The sequence below is a fragment of the Aspergillus nomiae genome (assembly GCF_001204775.2).
Source record: "Aspergillus nomiae NRRL 13137 chromosome Unknown contig00105, whole genome shotgun sequence".
Taxonomy (NCBI): domain Eukaryota; kingdom Fungi; phylum Ascomycota; class Eurotiomycetes; order Eurotiales; family Aspergillaceae; genus Aspergillus; species Aspergillus nomiae.
The window spans coordinates 67,420-82,902 of NW_015378160.1; the positions used below are offsets into that span (position 1 = coordinate 67,420).

The 15,483-nt window shown below is 46.4% G+C and overlaps 5 protein-coding genes across 5 annotated transcripts; 2 read left to right on the top strand and 3 right to left on the bottom strand.

The window, feature by feature from the left end:
• Positions 1-497: 497 nt before the first annotated feature.
• Positions 498-2,261, bottom strand: ANOM_005196 (agmatinase; the record flags this gene model as incomplete). Its single annotated transcript, XM_015550453.1, has 9 exons — positions 498-588; positions 663-813; positions 941-1,033; positions 1,131-1,348; positions 1,408-1,629; positions 1,685-1,768; positions 1,830-1,920; positions 1,980-2,076; positions 2,130-2,261. 9 exons carry the CDS (start codon positions 2,259-2,261, stop codon positions 498-500), a joined length of 1,179 nt encoding a protein of 392 aa, XP_015407649.1.
• An 861-nt stretch (positions 2,262-3,122) lies between these two features.
• On the bottom strand, positions 3,123-4,698 carry ANOM_005197 (MATE family efflux transporter; the record flags this gene model as incomplete). The annotated part of the gene is made up of 2 exons (XM_015550454.1): positions 3,123-4,024; positions 4,083-4,698. 2 exons carry the CDS (start codon positions 4,696-4,698, stop codon positions 3,123-3,125), a joined length of 1,518 nt encoding a protein of 505 aa, XP_015407650.1.
• A 1,662-nt stretch (positions 4,699-6,360) lies between these two features.
• On the top strand, positions 6,361-8,335 carry ANOM_005198 (putative MFS transporter; the record flags this gene model as incomplete). Its single annotated transcript, XM_015550455.1, has 7 exons — positions 6,361-6,563; positions 6,616-6,929; positions 6,985-7,074; positions 7,145-7,765; positions 7,829-7,903; positions 7,981-8,108; positions 8,162-8,335. 7 exons carry the CDS (start codon positions 6,361-6,363, stop codon positions 8,333-8,335), a joined length of 1,605 nt encoding a protein of 534 aa, XP_015407634.1.
• A 788-nt stretch (positions 8,336-9,123) lies between these two features.
• Positions 9,124-9,536, top strand: ANOM_005199 (uncharacterized protein; the record flags this gene model as incomplete). Its single annotated transcript, XM_015550456.1, has 3 exons — positions 9,124-9,181; positions 9,250-9,324; positions 9,384-9,536. Exons 1-3 carry the CDS (start codon positions 9,173-9,175, stop codon positions 9,534-9,536), a joined length of 237 nt encoding a protein of 78 aa, XP_015407635.1. The 5' UTR covers positions 9,124-9,172.
• Positions 9,537-10,013: 477 nt separating this feature from the next.
• ANOM_005200 (ankyrin repeat domain-containing protein) lies at positions 10,014-10,901 on the bottom strand (the record flags this gene model as incomplete). Its single annotated transcript, XM_015550457.1, has 1 exon — positions 10,014-10,901. One exon carries the CDS (start codon positions 10,899-10,901, stop codon positions 10,014-10,016), a length of 888 nt encoding a protein of 295 aa, XP_015407629.1.
• Positions 10,902-15,483: the final 4,582 nt, after the last annotated feature.

Below are 15,483 nucleotides of genomic sequence, written 5' to 3' on the forward strand. Positions count from 1 at the left end.
CTGTAACTTTGATTATTTTCAGGTTGAAGATATTTCCTGGTTTTCTGAGAGACTAAGTACGGTTTCAAAAGAGATGAGAGGACCTCCGTTATAAATGTACAAAATCTAGTCACTTGACAAACCCGATGCAAAGGCGTTCAATAGTTTGCTGTAGAGAAGACTGACAGGCAATAGTTATTAAAGTATATTTCTGTTTTGAAAAGACATCTATATTTTTTGGGACAAGATAGTACAGATAGGGCATAGTATGCCGTTCTAATTCTGTATATGATCTGCGGATCATCCACTAGTGAATCTCAACTCTCTCTTCCGTGTAATCTAGCCCACTTGCAATCTAGGACGGCTATTTCTATACGTTAACCCGATGACGCTATTGAGAATAGTGGAAGAGGCTGGTCAGTCCCGGTGGGGGGAAGATCACCATTCTCCTTCAGAAAGAGTTGCTAAAGCAGACATTTGACTCATATCATCATCACCTATATACTTGAAAAAGAACCCTACAACTCAACAGACCCCTCAGAATCAACAGTCAATGGCCCCTTCTTGACCATCATCGTAAGAATCTCATAAAGCACATCCGCGGCAGCCCTACCCACAGCTCATTAGCAAACCTATCCCAACCAAAGCAAACAAGGAAAAAGAAAAGAAGGAAGGGGGCATACATAGTCGACAACTCGGCATTGGTATCATAAGCAGGCGCAACCTCCACGATATCGGCTCCGATGAGATTCAACCCGTCCAGACCACGGATGATCGTGCGCAGTTCGCGGGTCGACCAGCCGCCTGTTTCGGGGGTACCGGTTGCGGGGGCATCTGTAAATTTTTAATATCTCCTATTAGCCGTTGTTTTGTGTTTTGGGTGGGTTTTGCTCTAAATGAGAGAGGGGGCGTAGGTAGTATGTTTAGGTGGACTGGGTTGGGTATATTGGAGGGAACTTACAGGCAGGATCGAGCGTGTCGATATCAATGGAGAGGTAGACGGGGTTTTCGGTACCGACACGATCGCGGATTCTTTTGATTATGCCGTCCGTGCCTTGTTCTCGTTAGTTATGTTTTGCCTTGGGGGTTATTGTGTGCTTAGGTGGAGGATGTGCGAGTGATTGGGGAAGTGGGGAAGGGGAAATATATACCGATGGTGTCTATATCTCTAGCCTCGACGATTTCAAACCCACAGTATCCGTCATTCTCATAGTCCGAGGGACCGGAGAGGGTAGTCCGGATACCAGCATGGATATTCGTATCATTTCTGAGGAGTCCTTCCATCGCCGCATGGTAGAAGTAAGTTCCATGGTTAACGGAGGCAACCTGGCTTGGGGAGCCACCGAAGACCTTGGGTTTCCAGGAGTCGCTGTTGGGATATTAGCTCTGGGATACAGGAAAAGTGGGAAGGTGGAGTTTACGACGTACAGATGGCTGTCGAAGTGAATGACACTGACAGGGCCATATGCCCTGTTGATACTGCGCAGCAGGGGCAGGGTGATGGTGTGGTCGCCTCCTAAGGTGATGACGCGGGGGAGGGTTTTGCCTGCTCGCGAGAGACCGTATTCGTTTGCGTCGGTGAAGGGCTTGCGCATTAGGATGCTATTGTGGCCTTCTTCGATCTGTTGGATTGCCCAGGCGTTGTCGTAGCTGGAGTTTTGTTTGTTAGTTCTGGAGTGTCTTTTGGGGGTGGGTTAGGGCATACGAGGTAACGGGGATGTCGCCGCAGTCTATGACTTTTAGATCGCTGACGAAGGGATTGGCTTCTAGGGGAACGTTGTAGCCGCCGCTGCAGGGTATCTTTGTTAGTCCTGGTCATTGTGAGCAATGGTTCTGTGGAAAAGACCTACTAGAGATTGAGCCGGCGGGAGCCTTGTCTGATACCGCTGGGGCCGAATCTAGCACCGGGCCTGTATGAGGTGCCGGTATCGAAGGGGGCTCCTATGATTGTATTAGTTATGTTTAAAAGGAAACAGTAGAAGTTGATGGTCTGGTCATACCTATGAAGGCAATATCGTACTTCTCATCCTCGCTAGAGAGACAGGGGAAGTAAGGCAAACGAGCGAAAGTCGAAATGCCTGAGAAGACGGAGTCGGCCTGATACTGTCAGTCGAATGTTTACAAAGCATAGGCGGCAGTTGCACACATACTTGAGTACCACCATCTCCTGGCAAAGTGTTATACCAAAGTTTCTGGTGCGGACCGGACATGGGGGTTTGGTGCTTGCTATGGGCAGAAGCCACAGCAGAAAGAGCGAGCAGGCTCACTGTTGTGACGAGCATGTTGGCACTGATGCTTGATGTGATTGCGAAGAGAGAAGGACAAATTCGATACTGATTTGATTGGAAGACTGAGGTCTATTTCTTGTGTGATGAAGGGAACTAAACTGCTATTTATGTGACCCTTCACGGCAATCGTAAACTCCATTTCCTCAGATTGCTTTCCCCTCGCCTACTTCCGACCAACTATAGCCCTGGTAAATCCATAATTCACTTTGACTGCTTCCTTTGTGCAATGTTCGAGATCAGGTAACCACCACCTGCGTCCCGGATGGATCAACCACACTGAACCAGTCAAGGGACATAGGAAAGACACCGATAAACCTTCGAGATTCTGTCTCCGATAGGAACAAGGAGATATAGTTGGCGTCTGCTCCACTCCCTACAACTTCCTACTTTGGAGGGTATTGGGAGTGGGACAGGCTGAGGATTTACTATCTCTTTGAACATGCAGCCGAATGCAAGGATTGCCATTCAGTTTCCCAAAACGGAAAGTTTGGGGAGAGAATCCACGCGAAGACGAACATGATGCAAGCCCAGGAAGCGCAGTTAAATTTAGTCAAGGTTACGGGGACTGTTAGTGATCCAGACTACATGTGGGTTATCAGTTCTTATCGCCATGACAAGGAAATCCTCCGCATGAGTGGACGATCGGCTTCTTATCAATGCACCACCACTAGCTTCAACTTCTAGAACGTCTGGTCTGTCCTCGGAGAAATTGACATTTTTTAGTCTGGGGTACGGCACTAACTCGTTGAAGCAGGATTTCTTGGCCAACCGCTCGACAAAGTGACATGAGCACAAACAACTCTGCAATACTTCCTATCTCCATACCATGAACTACCGAATCGCCGTACTACCACTCTACATTCCATCCTCCAATCGCTCATGCACATCCATACGCGAAAACGCCTTATCCACTTCCTTGCTCCAATTGCTCAGAGCCACGATCATCCACTCCAACGCCCCCACCAGATACAGGGCAATACATTGTCCCACCCAGAGGCCCTTGAGGCCCCAGCCATGAAACGCCAGCCAAATGCCGAGCGGCAGTGCACCACAGTAATAGCTAACCAGATTGACCATCGCTCCAACATGCTGGCGACCCATACCACGCAGACTGCCCCCGCAACTGCCGTTCAAGCCATCTGCAATCTGGAATAGTGCAACATACGGCAGCACCTCGGCGGTTAGACGCACAACTCGCTCGTCCGAGTTAAAGATTTTTGCAAAATCATGCCGTGTCCCCATCAGTACAGCCAGTACAACCCCACCGAGGAGAATGCTGAGCCAGGCGGCCGTATTTGCCGCTTTGGCTGCTCCCGGTGCGTTCCGAGAACCTAGGAGGTTGCCCACTCGTGCCGACGTGGCGACGCCTACTCCAAATGGGATCGTGTTGAGTACTTGATCTGCGGTCATGATAACGCTTTGGGCGGCCAATGCGATTGTCCCCAGCCGGCCTGCTGCCAGGGCCACAATCTCGAATGCCCACCATTCCGTGCCGACATGGATGATACCTAGGAAGGCTAGGCGGGCAAAGGTACCCAGATTCTGGAACGCCTCTCGTGACCAACCACCCCAGCATTCGGACCCGGCAATGAACCGGGAATAGAGGACTAACAGGATGAAAGACAACCAGTACGAAATACCAGTGGCAAATGGCGCCCCGAGTAAGCCCATCTCAAAGGTGTAACAAAATAGGTAGTTGAGAAAGGCATTGAAGGGAGATGTAATCATTAGCACATATGTTCCTGGACGCATGATGCCTGGGAACAGCAGAGTTAGTGATAAGGTTCAGAGGCGACACAGCGAGCCGAGTCTCACCTTGAGCTTGCAGATACTTCTTCATCACTTCGAAATAGATATATCCTAAACCACCTGGAATCAAGCAGGTCAAGAATCTCGCACTGTCCCTGGACAGCTGCGGATCTTGACCTAGGAGTAGGAAGACGGGCTCCGAGCATGCCCAAAGGATAGCAACGGGGATGTAGAAGAGACTCAGAACGAAGAAGCCCCTTTGCAGCAAGACACCGAGGTCATGCTTGTTTGAGCTACCCGTGAACGTTGACGAGGCCAACGTATCGAGAGCTGTCGTGCCACCCAAAGCGATCATCCACGCCGTGATCATGGCAAACATCAAGGAAAATGCAGTCGTGGCCAGGTTTTCGGGCGAGGAGCGTCCGACTATCAAAACGGATACGGTCTGCAAGCTGTTCTGGAGTGTATACGCCAGAATAACGGGGATAGAGCCTTTGAACAGAATCCAGAGTTCAGTGAGGTACTGTCTCCAGCCCTCTTCATCAGAACTATGGCTGTCATAGCGATCCGGATCTTCAGGATCGTCGATATCAGTTGGCTTTGGAAGGAGGGAGGTATATTCAGTGGGCTCTTCTTCAGTACTAGGCGTGTCGCCATAGCAAGGAGAACGTTGGCGATACATCTCTACGGAGTTTGGACAGAGGAATTGATAAACTGGTTGACCAGTATTGCACACACACAGATAGAAGTCTCTATATTTGAAGTGAAAGGAGTCATGAGCCTATATTACTTGTTGCATGGGCACCTTGCAGACTGCTCAAACTACTGGCTATATTTGGTTAATGCAAAGATACAAAGTACACAAGTGGATCAGAAGGAGTACCAAAAACCTCATACAGAGGTACAAAGAAGGTATACTAATTACTATTATCGTAATACATACATCGGAACGAACACAGACATCTCAATCACGACCTTGACTGACCCACATAGTTCAGAAATTCTATGAAGTCATTCAATTACCGAGATCACGATAAAGGATAGTCAAAAGTGTCGAGCCACCATTCTATGTGGTAACTCGTCCCTTATCAGTTATGATGCAAGGAATAAGTCGGTGGAATGTCCCACTCGCCTGCAGATAGTCCATTTCCATTTTCTCGAAACAAGTTCCTGATTAGGAAAGGATCGTATCCCCTCCCCTTACTTGGAGTTTAAATCATGACGAGACTTTCTTATCGCTACCCCACGTTCGATCCGAGACGTTATCAGAGACCTGATTGTAGATTGTGAATAACTATGATTAGATTCCCCGCTTATACCTCGTATACTTTAGAGAATATTCATACGTTCAGCAAGAAATGCACCGTATAATCCCGGGGGGAGGGGGTCTGTTATTAGGGCCCACTAGGGCTAAAGCATCCGTTTTCTCAGTATCTACCTAAAGTGTCAACTAACAGTACTGAATTACAGCTCTCCATTCTAGGTCTAGTATGACTATTATATTATTTACTTTAGAATCGTTGGATAGCGTGCCTGTATGATTTATTGTAGATCTGATAGTATTACGGACTTGTTCAATCTTTCTTAGGTTGCTTTCAAGTAGGGTTATCGTATTACGATAGCAGCTATTGCTACAATGCCTTACTCAATCGCATACAGCTCTGCAGAGAGTGCTTTGGCGAGTTATGAATTAGCATATGATAGTGAGGTAGTGAAAATTGTAGTACCAGCAGATTCAGCCTGTAACATAGATGATGGTATAGAAGGAGAATAGACATTGCCCATAGAATCAGTGGACCAAAGGCTCAAAGGGCCGGCGAAAGACCCATCTAGATGAGAAAAGACTTTAAGACAATCAACAGAACCTACAAAACAGTGATAGCTCGTATTGGTTCACATGCTTGATTGACTCAAAGCCCTGAGCAGCTTAGCTATTTTTTGGAGAATTCACCCGGCTTAAGAAGAGTATAACTTTGCTTGTCATGGGTGTCTCCATAGATAGTTCAAGAATCAGAGTAAAAAATATAAAGAAAACATTAGTGACTGCCAATGTATGGTGCTTATTGGTTGTAGCAGCGCATGCTGCTAAGCATTCCCTCGGAACGTATTGTCTTCCTAAACCCTAATTTATGGCCGAAGAGATAAGGCATGCTTCTGATATGCCTCAAGAGTCTGATTCGATGGCTTGTGTGTCGACGTACTCTGACCTTTGTTCTTATGCAGGCACCGTATGTTACACATTAAACTACCAGGCCTTGATAACTGTTTCTTACGCCGGAATTTGTATATATACTTTGATTAAACATGCCCCAGATGCCCACTCATTATACTAGACTTCATAACCATGGACGAAAAGAAGAAAGACATCTCCCTCGGTGACATGGGTACCGACATAGTTCACAGTGACGAGAAACGCCTACCATTTCCTATCAAAAGTGTCGAGCGAGATGGCGTGAAACTCCATCCCCCGCCAACCTCGGATCCCCTAGACCCTTTAAATTGGTCTAGGGTTCAGAAGCACTCCATTCTGGGAATAGTCATGCTGAAGTATGATGCTTCTGCCTTCATAGCTATGCCAGATAGTGCTAACTCAAGCCAGATATTTCCTTTTCACTTACATCACTACCACGACCGTCCCTTCATTTCCCGAGATCCAGTCCCAGTTCAGCATCAACTACTCACAGGTCAACTGGACTGTGGCTATTCCTGCTCTGGGCTTGTCTGTGGGCCCGTTATTTTGGTCTTCATTGAGCGATATCTACGGACGTCGAATCATCTTCATCATAGGGACAACCATCTCTTTGGTGGCCACTATTGGTGCAGCGGTGGCTGACACGTATGGAGGGTATATGACTGCTAGATTCTTTCAAGGGTTCGGTGTTAGCCCGGGGTCAACAGTAGGCATGGCTGTAGGTATGTACGTCTTACACTCTTAATTTTGTATCTTGCAAGTCTCTAATGAAGACAGTCAATGATCTTTTCTTTGATTATGAACGCGGGCAGAAACTAGGATTATGGGTTCTGGCCATCGACTCAGGACTCCTTCTGGGCCCTACCTGTACGCTGTTCTCCCAGTCTCCCTACTAGCAGTTAGACCAGATCTAAAATGCTAACATTATGTTTCTCAGTCGGCGGGTTCCTCAATCTCGTGAGCGCAGCATGGATCAACTGGTTCAATGCGATCCTCTTCGCCGTCCTCCTCCTCCTCGAACTCTTCTTCATGCCCGAGACTCTCTACCCACGCACCCGCATGCTCCAGCACATGCCTAAAGACCCCTCCCCATGCTCAACGGACATCGAACAGCCCCAAGAGAAGTGTGAAGCAACACCCAAAGCGACATTACAGGTTACAGAAACAGATACAATACCTCGGACAAAGGCTCTCAAATTCTTTAACATCCGGCCCATCCCCGGCCTGCGCCATCCAAAACCTTGGGATGCCACCGTGCGCTTCTTTCTTACCTTTCAATTCCCTGTTGTCGTCCTCGCCGTCCTCGGATACTCATTTCTTTGGTATTGGTGGGTGTTATCCGTGATAACCATGGTACCAGCAGCGTACGCAACATATTCGCCATTGATCCAAGGCCTATTATTCCTGGGGTTATTTATCGGGACGCTAGTATCGGAGGTGTGCTGCTCAGGGAGACTGAGCGATTATATTGTCAAACGACTAGCAAGGAAAAACGAGGGCGTACGAATCCCAGAGATGAGGTTATGGTTAGCCTATCCTGCTATTGTGATCACTGCTGGTGAGTCTATGTCGCCCAAAGAACCCATCGGTAGAGCGCTATATCTAACGAGGTTATCAAAAGTCGGATTAATAGTTTGGGGCATCAGCATCGACAAAAGCTACCACTGGATGATCGGACAAATAGCATTCTTCTTATGTAAGTCCTCGCCATTCTTCACTTCTCGCTCCCTCCCCTCTTCACCACTCAATGACTGATACCTTCGTACATTACAGTCTCATCAGGAATCCAAATCGGCAACACAGTAACAAGCAGCTACATAATCGACAGTTACCCGCTTCAGTCAACCAGTGTCGTCATTTTCTACGCTGTGTTCCTCAACCTGAGTGCTTTTATCAATCCTGTACGTAACCCCATACATATCTATCAATTGATCAGGACGCTGACAATATACAGTTCTTCATCGCCAACTGGCAGGCCTCTTCCGGCTGGACGTGGACATTTACAGCACAAGCCCTGATAGTGCTTGTCGCTGGAACGGGCGTGTTCGCTGTGCTACAACGATACGGGGCGTTACTGAGATCCAAAGCGAAGGTACCGGGGTGGGTGAATCCGGAGTTTGATTCTTGAGTATATATGTGGGGAGACTTGGGTATTTGGTTCACTGTGTATATTTTGGTATCAGGATGTCGGACTAGATGATAAATAAGGTAGATAGTACGAAAGGTCTGGACTTGTATGATTTATGAAGTTATGAGAATCTGAAGACGTCTTATCATTAATTATCGTTATCCATTATATATGATTATTAGTTGGGTGGGTTTATTTATGAACTGCATTGCGAACCATGGGTCGGTCCCGTCTTTGAGCAACCCCTTTTCTATCATACGGTACATTTCACGGGGTAAGTTATATATCTATTTTAGAATTTTCAAGTTGGGAACAGGACATGGTAGCTGAGACAATGTTCGAATTTAATGTGTTTTCGGTTCTGGTATAGTGTAGTGTTGTTAGTTGTTTTTTGGATTGAATAGAGATACACACAATGGGCGCCACCAGGTACGAGGAGACAAATTAATATATTCGAACCGTATAAGTACCGGGTTTATTGTACAGTATTCTGGGATAAGTCGTAGAAGCAATATAAATATATGATACATAAGAGACTGGAATAGTATAAGAATAAGTAACCAATAATCAATAGAAAAAGACAATGTGGTGGAAAACCAGAGGATAAGCCGAGCATTGATATAGTATGAGAGCAGTGATACAACAACGGTTCCGGTCTAGGCCTCATCCAGCCAACCGTGAAGAGGCAAAAAGGCAGAAAAAAAAAAGAAAAAGGGAAAAAAAAAGGGAAAAAGAAACTTCTCCGCCCCCCACAATTTCATCCCGTCCAAAAACAAAAATTCCCCTGCAATCGCATTTCTTGCAACAGCCACAGGATTCTAATTATCACTAATCATCATGGGTAACGTAAGGGCTCTCGCAATATGTCTTGCTTCTTTTTTTCTCGGGAGAAGGGACTGATGATATGTCACCAGGGAGCCAAAGCCGCCTCTAAGCGTGAGCGCAATGCCAAAGACGCAAAGGGTACTGCGAAGTCGCAGCTCAAAGCTGTATGTTATCTATACTGGACAGCGCAAATGTGATTGATTGTCGAGCTCACAGATTACAGAACGAAGCTGCCAAGGATATCATCTGCAGCGTTTGCAGGCAGACTTTCCTCAAGACTACTCGTGGTCCGGCCCTGACTGAGCATGCTGCTAATAAGCACAGCAAGACGCTTCAGGAATGTTTCCCTACTTTCGTGGAGGCTCCTAAGAAATAAACGGGAGATTGCCACTTGAGGTTGATGATGTTTTCTTGTGCTTATGTGGGGATGATGTGCATTCTTTCAGTTGCGGTGTTTTGGCTTTCTTTTCTGTGTTCACAGCGAAGGCGATGATGTAGCATGAGTATACCATAGGGTATTGAATCGGAGCATGACAGCGTGCGCTTTTATCTTGTTCATGTCGAAAGAGTCCATAGTAGTTACGTAGTTGCACGAGATTGAAGTCAGCCGTGGGTTAATGGCTTATAGGGGCCACAGAGCATACAATCACTGGCCGGGGTGTCTTTCATATTTGTCAGCTACGGATCAATGGATAACTACATGTTGGAAGGCTAGCTTTCCAGAAGTTCTTAGAGATGGTTCTAATTCCTATCTAGATGTGGCCATTGCAATAGATTAGGGCATTAGTTGCTCTGTCATTAGTACCATCAACATTTGTATAGAAATCAAAATATCTTGATATTTCGAATAGCTTCAATTCAAAAGGCATCTCATTTGGGTGACCCGCTCGAACGTGCAACTTGATCGCTCGAGGGCAGCCCCGTTGTAGAGCAACAGCTTGATCACCTGCTCATTTCCCTGCATAGCAGCATATGCCAGTGGTGTCCAGCCAAGATCGTCCTCAGATTCTATATTAGAACCGTTGTTGAGCAGGAGTTTGACTATACCCTCATATTCAGAGAATACAGCAACTGTTAACGGTGTCCAGCTGCCAAACTCTCTAGATTCTATATTAGAACCTTTCTCGAGCAGCAGTTTGACCATACTCTCATGTCCAGCGCGTGCAGCAGCTTTTAACGGTGTGACGCCATAGCTATCTTTAGATTCCATATCCGCGCCTTTCTCAAGTAGCAACCTGGCTACATTCTCATGTCCCTTGCAAGCAGCAATGCCCAATGGTGTGTTATTGTTATAGTCTTTGCACTCTAGGTCAGTGCCCCTCTCGAGGAGTAAATTAACGAATCCACTGTATCCAACTTCTGCAGCTATTAATAGCTGTTCCTGGTCATATTCCGTGCCTTTGAACTTCTGATCAGAGCCCTTTTCAAACAACAGCATGAGGACATCATCATGTTCCATTCTAGCAGCGTATGCTAGTGCTGTGCAACCATCCTCAGATTTGCATTCTATGTTAGCGCCCTTTTGGAGCAGTGCCTCCACAGCTGATTTGTGCCCGCGCGCCGAGTACCATCGCAGTGCTGAACTTCCGGAGAACCTAATGTTGTGATTGTATAGAGGACCTCCTTGCTGGATAGCATAGATTCGGCGACTTGTCAATAGAAAGGAAAGAATATCCTTCTCACTATCCAGCTCCTCGATGATCATAAGTAGTAGTTCGCTTGGAAGATGGAGAAGAGACATCGTGGAGGAAGAGATAGTCTGATAATATAGGAGTTTCCCGGCTATCTTAAGTGAAGTTTCCCCTATAATGACCGAATCGAATCCTCGATGATCGTAAAGAATGAGAGTTGATCAGCGTCACGAAGGGAGGGAAGAGTTGTGTGAACCGTCATTCTCAATGACTTCACCATGACCAGCATCGCGCGGTATCCTCGATCGCTTAGGTTTATAAGCGAATACGTTTAACGGTTATCAATGGGTTCTAAAATGAAATAAATCATTGAATCTGACCCATAATTCTTCTTTAGTCAGTTCATCTGAGCATTTGTGTAATGTCGTATCCCCTGAGAATCGGGTATCAAATATATGGAGAGAGAGAACTAAATGAAGGTATAGCGGATTGCCCTATTTAGTAACTAGTTATCTATAAGTAACATCACCTGACAGTTATTCGTAAGTCGATACCCATTTCAATCTGGCAGTTTAATATATGTACTCCACATTCAATACCAGTCAAAGTATCTCTTTCCAACTCAAGAGTGACAGTACCTTTACTGTATTATCTCTTATTTTGATTCATATGCGATAACCTTGGCTTTTCCTTGTCCCGGAACAGAATTCCTTGATATTATTGTGCGGTTCGTTTGGAGCTTGCAGTTCTATTTTGCTTCGTAATCACTGGTTTCAAGCGAGTATCAATACAGTCAAGGCAAGGAGTGACCTCCTCAAAGATGGGGATAGAGCTTCTGCCGCCTTGGTGACGGAGAGTTCATGTCCCTTCTATGTTTTATCTGGTTGCTCGTTATCTTTCACGCCTCATCTTGCCGCCTTATTGATTTACCGTGTTGTGGCGGGATACGGTTTGTTCGTGTATCAAGTGCAACCCCTTACCGCATCAACGTGATGATGAAGATGTATACAGCAGTATGTCTTCAGTCGTTAGTTCCACCCAATAGTATACTCATATCAGCAGTCAAGCCCTTTGAGCGTCAAGATAAAGCCGTCTTGATGCCCACATGAACACAAGGTCCTTTTTGATTGCATCCCACATAAAGTCTAAATTTAAAGTTAAGATAGCCCCGATCTGAAAGGTGGACACTGGAAAACCGTTGTTGGAAATCGTTGCCACTGGGGCAAAGAGTGGAATACACATTGACGGAGTCCCGATTTTCTTACCTATCCCAAACCTTATCCCTTTCACGAGCTGCCATGTTCAGGAGCTCGCCTACTCGGACTGCTCGGATAGACCCAAGCCGTACATGTCTACTTTATCTCGACATCGACATCCCCCTTGCATGAGTCCAAACGCCACCTCACAACCTGCAAACCAAATGTGGACCTATGTAGCTGAGCTCCAAATGTCCTGAGATGTCACGTTCGTTTTCTATCGAATTCTTCTAAGAGATATCCACATAGGGATGACACTATTGATTTCCAGATCACGTTGAACAAAGTGTATCGGTGGCAACAAAATAACGCTTACATATCTAGTTAATGTCCGCGATAGATTTTCGTCCTTGCATAGAGTTTCGATATCGCAATCGATTGCAGGACTCCTTTCACTGAGGGCCTTTGGGATTGTCCTTGCGTAGGACACCGTTTATCCTGGACCCTGAGTAGATTTTCGGGCCCTTGCGCCGCTTGATAGCTGTCATTAATATCAGTCCAGGGCGATCAAGGGGCTGGGACATCTCTCATTATCGAGCTCGGGTTCGTCTTTCGCGTGATAACCGAGGTGGCCAAATATGAGATCACAATATGCCGTGGCGGTTGTATCACCTACGCCCCTGCACTATGTATTCCGTACATATGCATGGGTTGGCGAACCGTTGGAAAATCGAATCCCCAATCAGCCTAGGCTGTACCCAAATGGAGTATCCGATCATCGGTTCTGAAACTCTGGGGCCGGCTCTTGGTTTCCCCCCCCCTCTAATTACAATTCCTAGAAAGGTTACTGCTAATTTTACCTATGTTGCTCCACTATTCCCTGGCTGGCAGGCTCTTCCGGTCCGCCGGCTGCGAACTCTCTGCATGAAGGGTCTTCTTTAGTTGCGTTTATTGGGACTCCCTGCTGTCATACACCATAAAGCTTACTTGAGCTTATGATGTACGGGTGAATAGAGGAAAGGAGAAAGAGGGCGTCTTCACGATCGCAGCAACCTCGGCCGCTTCGAGATTGTGTGGCTAGCGCAGATGGCACGGACCTCAGGACTACCATCACTAGAGGGGATGTACTCCGAGGCCTACATCAAGCAAGTAAAAGATCGACTGGTGTTGACGACGGACTTCGCCGGACTCAAGGGAAATATTGGTGGTTAAAGTAAGTCGAGTCAGGCATTCCCTCGTAAGTTCTCTAGCGGTGTACATGTATAACCGTTGATAGCGTTGTCTACCGGAGATTGTGATGCGCTGGAGTCGTAGAGCAGTTGCCCTAAGGAGGAACATCGGGTTATTATAGTAACCATGGTGGACCCCGGGCCGGCTTTGAGAACCTCTAGGCTCTTGTCAATTCCACCTTTCACAGTTATGCCCTCGGCACAAAGGGTCTCCATCTGACTTGGATTGTTTTGATTGCAGGACTTACTCCGGAGCATTCGGTTTGAATGTCTTGTTGCCTTCCCTGTCTTCATTACGAATTTCATATCAAGGTTTGGAGTTGGGGGATTGGGGGTTTGGATCCTTGAGGGCAATTGCGATCAACGAGTGATATTTTACTGACTAATGGTTTTTAGCTCGACGACGAGGTTAATTGCTTTAATATGTTTGTTCGTATAACCGGAATTAATGACATCAATTAATTGAGCCATTATGAGGGGCAGAGTATGGGATGTATCATGCAACCGTCAAATTAGAGAACTAAGCCCTAGTGCTCCTTATGGATATTAGCCATGTGGACGTAAGAGAAACACCCATAATTGAAGTTCACTCTAGTGGTTCGCGCTAGGACCTTGTGTTGTCTTGCTTTTCGCATCCTAGGAAAAATCCCACGCACGGATATACTTAATAATTAGCATTAATGACCAAAATTTCGATTAGTGGGATGTCGTAGGGTAAATGGCGGATTGGTCGAAAAATCCCATACAGACATTGGCGGGTATCCTCAGTTGCTCATTACCTGAAGTCGTTCGACATGGTCTCCTCGAAGGAGTTCATCCGGCACTGCCGGTTGTCCCGTCTTTGTGTACTTAGTATAGAAACACTGGAACTGGAACCGTGATGTCAACCCACTGACAGTTGGGTACAGGAGGACCCGCACCTCCGCTGAAGCAACGGACTGTGTCAACTCAGCGTCAAGCTTTTGCATCTGGTCTCCTCATTGCACGTGCGAGGAAAGTCTGGGCATCGTGACTCCGGTCCGTCTTAATTTCGCTTGCTTCCGCGGGAGCCTTAGGTTTGCTAGTCACCTGGCAGGCCCGAACGGTTCCCCGTTGTGGTCATTTCTCCAGTAGTTTATCCAGGGTAGCTAGCTGCCTTTGTTTTGCGTTTTACTTTTTGCTTTGCATTTGTTTACGAGGACGGAGACTAGGAATTGATTGTACGTACCTAGGTCGAGTTTTAAACATGTCTTGATCTATTGGGGGGTTCTTTGCTTTTTGTGTTCTCAGTTTGTAGTAGTTCATGGAGCGGTCAAGGTAGGACTAGCCTATGCGTATGGATCATACAATCCGCTTGCTCCCAGGAGATCTTGCATATAAGATCTATGGTTCAGATAGAGATAAACATGCAGCTTCTCCATCTTTTGACACCACCCATATTATTGATCCAGACGGTATTACCAGGTTCTATCGTGGAAAATTCTTCGGGTTCCTGGATTGTTCCGCCCGGTAGCGAACCATGGGAACTGGCCAAGATTACCCAGTGGTGCGGACACCCGTCATGCATTACTAGTGGACAGTTACTCAGGGGTAAAACCGGTCATCGAAGAAGGGGGAAAAGTTCGCAGATTTTGACACCCACTGCAGTTTATACCAGTCACGAACTGGTTGATATTTCGATCCGCATATGCAAGAGGGATAATTTCCCTAGAGGTGGTATGTTTGTATGGTACGGAGGAAATAGTCAGTCAATACTCCGGCGATAGTTCACTAATAATCCTCCGTCGAAGTACAGTAGTAATGATGGCCTGAGGAACGGACCAGGACGGTTGCCGATCTAGGTCTAGACTTGGTTGCAGTGGCTCCCCCTGGCGTGGTTGGTGTTCCGTAATGGTATTAGCCAGCTTTGCCAGTTTCATGGATTCTTTTTGGATCGTTCTCATCGCTTTTGGAATGTTCATATCGAAATTCCTTCGATAGATGCACGGAGTAGGTGGATGTACCTCCTACTTTCACCTAGATAATACCCAAAGGTTGACTTGGAATACGTCCTGGATAGTCGAAAGGAGACAACGCCCAGTTTGCCCGCCGTTCGATGATTTATGGTTTGGTATTTTTATACTACGTATTACTTGTATTTTTATTATTATCATTTTTATTTTCCGCCTCTTCTCCTGGTGGCTTAAGAAAACTCCACATAGGCAACTAGTATCGAGATGGAGGGGCGCAAATATGAACCTGCATATCTTTAGGGAAAAAAAAAAAAAAAAAAAAAAAAAGACAGAAAG